General features: G+C 39.6%; 1 protein-coding gene across 1 annotated transcript in view; it reads left to right on the top strand.

Moving 5' to 3' along the window:
• The first annotated feature begins 3282 nt into the window (after window positions 1–3282).
• Window positions 3283–7078, top strand: part of LOC144527223 (uncharacterized) — a 10683-nt gene continuing 6887 nt past the window's right edge. Inside the window, exon 1 of the mRNA XM_078265184.1 lies at window positions 3283–3340. Coding sequence (XP_078121310.1) covers window positions 3283–3340 — 58 coding nt within the window. The remainder of the gene's footprint in view (window positions 3341–7078) is intronic.

Here is a 7078-nt window from a genome sequence, read left to right on the forward strand (position 1 = left end):
TTGGGAAATACCTTTATTTGCTTTCTTGTCAAGAGTTAGATGAGTAAGATGTACGGTAAATATTAGCATAATTTGTTTATTAGCATCAAGAAACAGCCGGTCTAGCTCTGTGCAGTCGTCACCATGAGGTTGCCAGGCAAACATCTGAGAATCCAGAGATCTAACCTGGCACATAACCCCTCTAAAACTACTACTTGTCATTTTAACACTTTGGTTTTGTATTGATTTGACAAATGAGATATATCATGTTAATTAATACACTTTAGAGGTGTTGCCGGAGCCAGGCTAGCTGTTTCCCCCTGTTTCCAGTCTTTGTGCTAAGCTGGGCTGCTGGTGGTGTAGCTACATGTGCTTATGTACTGTACAGACATGAGAGTGGTAGCAATCTAACTCTCTGCAAGAAGGTTAATAAGCATATCGGCGTACGATAACCCGAATAGAATGGTCTGAGCCCTGAGGTATTTTTGACAACTGGTTTTATTTTCTAAAAAAGCTTGTACAACATCAACAATGTTCTGCACAGTCAATCTATAAACACCATTTTTTCAGGACAAACTGGGCTATTAGAATATTTGTGCTGCAGTGATCACTACAAAATGTTGTATGGACCCATACAAAAAATATATGGGACCATGAAGACAAATTAATAAAAAAAGAAATAAAAAAAGAAATTGAATCTAACAGATATGTATTGATATCACACAGACAGCAATGCAACTCGAGCATTTCTGCTGTCTAAAAGAGTTCTCTTATGTCTTGGGAGTCAGACAGTGAAAGAATAAACATTATAACTTATACAGTGGACAAAATATTTACATTTCTTCAAAAAAAAATGTCCAGACACTTTTGCCCTCATGACATTCACTTATGCCAATACTCAAAATGGTAATGCCATATATATTGATATAACACACACAGCAATGCTACATCAGCATTTGTGTTGTCTAAACCAGTTCTCCTGTGTTGATTAATGGCTTTAATGATTTATTTATTTATTTATTTCAGGACAATGCACATTTGATGAACGTAAAAGTGCCAGATTGTAGCCCAAGGGCTAATTTCCATCTGTAGTCCATTCATCAGGTAGATATTACAATAAAAAGGACAAAAGATACACAGCAGCAACATTTGCTATATCAAACTAAGTAAAACAGGACGAAAGAAAAAAAATACAGAATAATTCATTAGTCAATGTTAAAACAGAGACACAATTCATCTCAAATGATAGATACAACTGAAACAATTAGTGCCTTCATGGATTCATTGATTGAAGGAAAATTAAACAACTATTTTGATCATCAATTAATAATTGGGCATTTTTCAAGCAAACATGTCAAAGCATTCTCTGATATTAATGCCTCAAATGTGACAATTTGTAAAATATAGTTTTGTATTGCTCTGGGAGATTAAAATGGGTATTTTTCACTATTTACAGACATCAAATCATCAATAATGGGAGAAATCATTAGTTGCAGCCATATATATATATATATATATATATATATATATATATATATATATATATATATATATATGGTTGATGAAAAGGGTTGTTGATCACATTTCTGTTGCTCAACTAACTGACTGGACCAACAGATTGATTCATCACAACTTTTAAGAAAACAATTATTGGGAGGATTTGTTTGGCTTTTCTTTCAAGAGTTGAGATTTTCTTTTATGTGCAGTATTTTTCTCAAAAGGCATCGCAAATAGTCAGCATAAGAACTGTTATTTTGTTATATGGGGGAGAAAGGGAGGGATGTAGGAGACAGGGGCAGGGAGTGGAAATGTGTGTGGTTGGGGGGTGAGATGGGATACAGGGTTTAAGATTCAGTCCATCCATCCAACCTTCAGTTCTCCCAGACTCGGAGTGGGCCGGCAGACACACTGATCATTGTCATCTTACGGAGCTTTTTCCAACCCCTGCTCCAAACCAAGGTAACAGGACCAATTGAACTATAACACAGGAGTCTTTAATTAGCTCGCTCTTTGTAAACAAGAGGATTGTAAGGGAGAATTCTTGTAAGTGATTATTTGAATTAGATCCAGAATTTGTGTCCTTTCAAAAAAAGAATCCCCTTTCTGTCGACCTTCTGTGCTTGACTGACATGCTGATTGTTACTCATTTTTTTTAATTGTAGCATTCAGAGTAATTCTGGCTATCATTAGATTGATGGGGGGGATTTAGATGTTGCATGTTCAGGCATTTAGCTGGCGCTGGTATCCAGTAGAACAAGCTTCAATTTGTAGTTAACCAACAAAATGTCCCATCAAAAGGGAGGAATACAAATCAGTCTGAGCCAAAGTTTGCATAGAATTGCAAAAGAAACACTCAATTTAACTCTTATTTGTTTGCAAGCCTGTTTCAGCGTCATTGCATTTTTATTGTTGTGTCATGTTTTAATTAGTTTTTCGTTTAGGCCTTGTGAAAGCAGAATCAGATTTTGTCTAAATGGTGCCCTAAAAAAGTAGAATGTCTTTGGCTCAGCTGATAATGTCCCTGTGACCCTGCGATGATCATGTGTGAGTGGATTGCTGCATGGGAAAAGGAAATAAAATAAGCGCTAAGGGCAGACATCGTTTTTTGTTGTTGCTCCAAGATAGGAGGATATTACAGCTGGTGGAAGAGGACTTATAGGAGAGGAGACATCATTCAGTGGGGGAAAAGGGTTATGTGAAGTACTTCTCGGAGAGATTAGTTTTCAGCCTTCCAGGGAAGATGGTGGCTGCCTCGGCTGCTCCAAATTACCAGGGAAGGTCATTGTATCTGCGGGTGCACCATGTGTGTGTTTATGGGATGAAATTCTAGGAAAAAAATATAGAAAACACTAAACAGTATCTGCAGGGAAGTGATGCTTTGACAAATTTACTGTTACTGCAAATGAGTCTGATTAGTAAAGTAGTAGATGTGATTTCAAGCACATTATGAGGCGAGATATATAAACCTTATATTTATTCACAACGATGTTGATATCAACGTAATGTACAGTCTGGAGATCAGGAGACTTTGTTCTTTAGGCTTAGATCTGTCATTACAATGAACGTGTGTGACGATGATTTCATTTTTTAGAAGTGCTATTAAGTGCAGAAGTTGCTGCAATCAGTCACATCTGTGCCTTGTTGTGATGGCTAATATAACACTGGATGACAGCTAATTCATATTTCTTTTAAGTGGTTCTCTTTTTTTCTCTTTTCTCGCCTCTCTCACTTCACTCTGATGACAATCACAGTGCTTTTTTTTTTACAGAGTTTTTGTGTTTGTATTTTGTGCTGTGTTCTCAGATGCAGTACAGCTGTAGCTCTTCAGCAGGACACCTTTCCTCCCCTTACTGGAGTAGAAGTAAGTGTGTGTGTGTGTGTGTGTGTGTGTGTGTGTGTGTGTGTGTGTGTGTGTGTGTGTGTGTGTGTGTGTGTGTGTGTGTGTGTGTGTGTGTTGAATGTGTGCAAAGATATATGTCTGTGTAAACTGATCAGCAGCAGTGTTTTTGTGAAAAATCATTACAGAAAATTCCTTCATATTAACACAGTATATTAGCCCTTATTTCTACGGAATTTTGCTAACAGTGTAGTGTGCTGTGCTGTGTGTGTGTGTGTGTGTGTGTGTGTGTGTGTGTGTGTGTGTGTGTGTGTGTGTGTTTATGTACCTTCATTCACAGCTATTTACATGTGTGTGGGTTTGTGTGGGATGTCATTTGTGTGGGATATCTTTCATATTTACGTAAGAGTTATTATATATTCATTCTGTGCAGTGTGTATTCGCCTGTAGCACAGGGGCATGATAAAAATAGATGTAATCATAATAAGCAAAGCAACAGTCATCATGTCATCACTGACAAATGATGCCACCCCCCTCTTGACCAATCAGCAACCGATATTGTAAGGTGGCCTGTTTCAGTTTTAGCACCCCACTTTTCTCTACTTTGATTTATGATATAAGTTAATATGGCAGGTATGGTGTCCGCTACAGAGGGCCAGAGTGGACATTACTGCTGCATTAATGTGTATGTTGCATTTCACTGCTGTACACGTTTAAGGTTGTGCTCATATTCAGAGCCGGATTAAATGGAAAGATTACATTAGGCATACTAAATTTTTTCAGGCTCCCTCCAAATGGATACATTGTTATTTTATAATATCCACATTAGGAAATGCATCTTTTAGGCCTAGCTCTCGGAATGTCTGATACATGTCCATGGCTGTTTGTTCATTTTTCAACATCAACTACAACTTGCAGCAATAACAGAAAACCGAGCCAGTAGACTGCAAGTAGGCTATATTAACTAATCCTACATCAGTAGTTCTCCATTTCGTTTTTTTCCCAAAAGAAATGTTCCTTAGTTAGGCTATATCCATGATGTTCTACCGCTGGAAATTCCGCCAGATGTCCCTCTTTTCGGCCGGATGTCCGTTACCTTCCTCTTCCTTTGTGTTGGTGTTCTAAACTCCGGTGGATTTATGAAGACTATGGTTAACTGGTCCTCAGATCTCTGCAGGGTAAATCCAGACAGCTAGCTAGACTATCTGAGTTTTCTGTTGCATGAATAAAACAACGTTTGAATGTACACACGTTCAACCAAAACAAGTTCCTTCCCGGGGCTATTTTGCAGAAGCACCGTGGCTCCGTCAGGCGCTTAGCACCGCCCAAGATGATCGTGACTGGTTTAAAGAAATGGCAATAAACCAGAGCACGTTTTTCTCCCATCCCGGAATGCTGTGTGCACTGGCCAGACCCTCGTCCACAGTGCTGTGGAGGAAGGTCTGGCAATGCGAGACTACCTGAAAAGTAACTAAAGTTATCAGATAAGCACAGTGGAGTAGAAGTAGCTTGTCAATGTGCATACAATGGAAATACCGGTACTGAAGTAAAGTACAGTACAAGTACCTTGCATTTGTACTTAAAGGGGCTGTACTCGAAATACTGAAAAAAACAGCAGGCCTCCACACGGCTCTCATAGACACAGTTCTCCAATCGATAAATACCTGCGTTCTTTCAGAGCCACATGCAATGAAGGTCTTTTCACATGGGGAGCGACACTTTACTGCGTAGTCGCTTGGATCCGCGGGGTCTCACTGCGCTCCTCATATGAACAGACGGACAGACAACGCTTGGCGAGGAAAAGCTCGGCGATGAAAGCGTGGTAAACATGGAGATTCTCTGCACTGCTGTATCCCTGCCGTAGTGGTAGCCTATCATATATCCCTAATCCCGATTTATACCAAATTGTGGCAATCCTGGTCTTTGCTAACTACAGACTGTTTGTTGATAGTTGAAGTTATCTAAATTAGCATAGTTGTAATTCTATAGCCTCATTTCAGTTCAAAATATAGGCCTACATGACATTACCAGATAAATCCTAATCCTAATAAGTCTCCTAATAAGAGCCCCACTTTTAATGTCCTGATAACAGTTTTATGTTGTAGGGATCTCACAAACAGAAGAAGAATTTGCGCTGCGCATCGCTCACGTAGGGAAAAGTTCAACAATTCAATCCTTGCAGATGGCGGGCGTGTGCGCGTGACGATCAGGGACGCCACAGTTTCACAGGATTGCGCCCGCTTGTTGCTGGTCATGGTGTGTGTCCATATACGCGTTGTTTTCACGGATGGGTGTTTTCACAGATGGGATCACCCCAGCCGTTCCCAGCATTGCACGCTAGTGGTCTTGCCACCAGTTTCTCTTTAATGACCACTGATAAAAAAAGAAGGCAGTCTCCACCCTCCTACAACCGCGATGGCTGCAGCTGATTGGACGATCGCGTCATGTGGGCTGGCTGCTTCCGGCTCATTCAAAATACAACCTCGTATTTAATTAAAATAGTTCGTTAGTAAATAGTTTCTGAAAACATTTTAAGCGAGAAATAGGCCATGCAGTTGCTGAATCTGTCTTCATTTCAGGTCGACAAAAGCTGATGAAAAAAGATTTTCATCAGCTTTTGAGAGGCAACGAGCTGAGCCGGCGCTCCTCATTTGCATAAAGTTGGCTGGATTCAACTTTGTGCAAATGAGAAGCGGTCGACACGACACCCCGCTACTCCAAAGTCCCTGCAATGCTACCAGAATGCATTGCACGGCTGCTCCCATAGACATGAATGGGAAGCAATGAATGGGAAGCAACTGCGTGACTTATATACTATATCTTTACATACATATTTCTTTACTGCTATATTATTGTGCTGAATGTCAAGTACAGCCCATTTAAGTACTGTACTTGAGTAAATGTACTTAGTTACATTCCACCACTGAGGCTAAGCGCAGAGCTAATCACTATTGTAAAGCATCAAGTCTTGACACACTGACGTCTTTCCAAAAATTATTTGTTATTAACTTAAGACAGGAAATAAGATTATAAGTTCTATGTTTGTTTGAAGAAACAGGATGTGAGGTGCATACACTCCATAAAGGTAAAGTCTAAATGAAGAATTTACAGATATCTGTTTTGCTGCAGAAACGTAGACCTAAGCGTGTTGTAAACTCAACATAATGAGCTTGAAATTGTTTTCTCGTAATGAAGGAGTGATTAGTTTGTGCTCACAGGAAAACAAAAGCTTCATGATCACAAACAAAAAGATAATGGAAGAAATAATTACACATTCTCTGTCTCGCTTGCACTAGATAAAGTTTTGCATAATTACTCCTTCTTGAGTGGTGAAATGTTTCATTTCCCCATGTTATATCAACATCCAAGTAATATGTAATTTGTGACACATTGTTGAACATAAAAAAAGGACAAACAAAGACTTGATGTGGAATAAGAATGAAAGAATCTCTGCACATTAGCATCTGAGGCCGGATCTGGAATGATGAGACCTGGAGTACATAGTTATATTCGGAGCTTTTTACTTACTAACTAACTCAACTACTGCCTTTTTGAAAATGCCAAAACACTGATGTGCCATGATGGCAAGGGCCTAACTTTGGGTTCAGCATTGGGGGGGTAAAGATCTCCAACTATTTAGGGAGGATGCAGGACATGTCTGCATGTATTAACCCCCCCATCCCCTCTGTAAATTATGCCTATGCATGGTGGCGTAGGGGCTCCAGGGTTTCCCAAGTTCCCGGTTTGAGTCTGACCTTTGTC

This window comes from Sander vitreus, chromosome 12 (genome assembly GCF_031162955.1).
Source record: "Sander vitreus isolate 19-12246 chromosome 12, sanVit1, whole genome shotgun sequence".
Taxonomy (NCBI): Eukaryota; Metazoa; Chordata; class Actinopteri; order Perciformes; family Percidae; genus Sander; species Sander vitreus.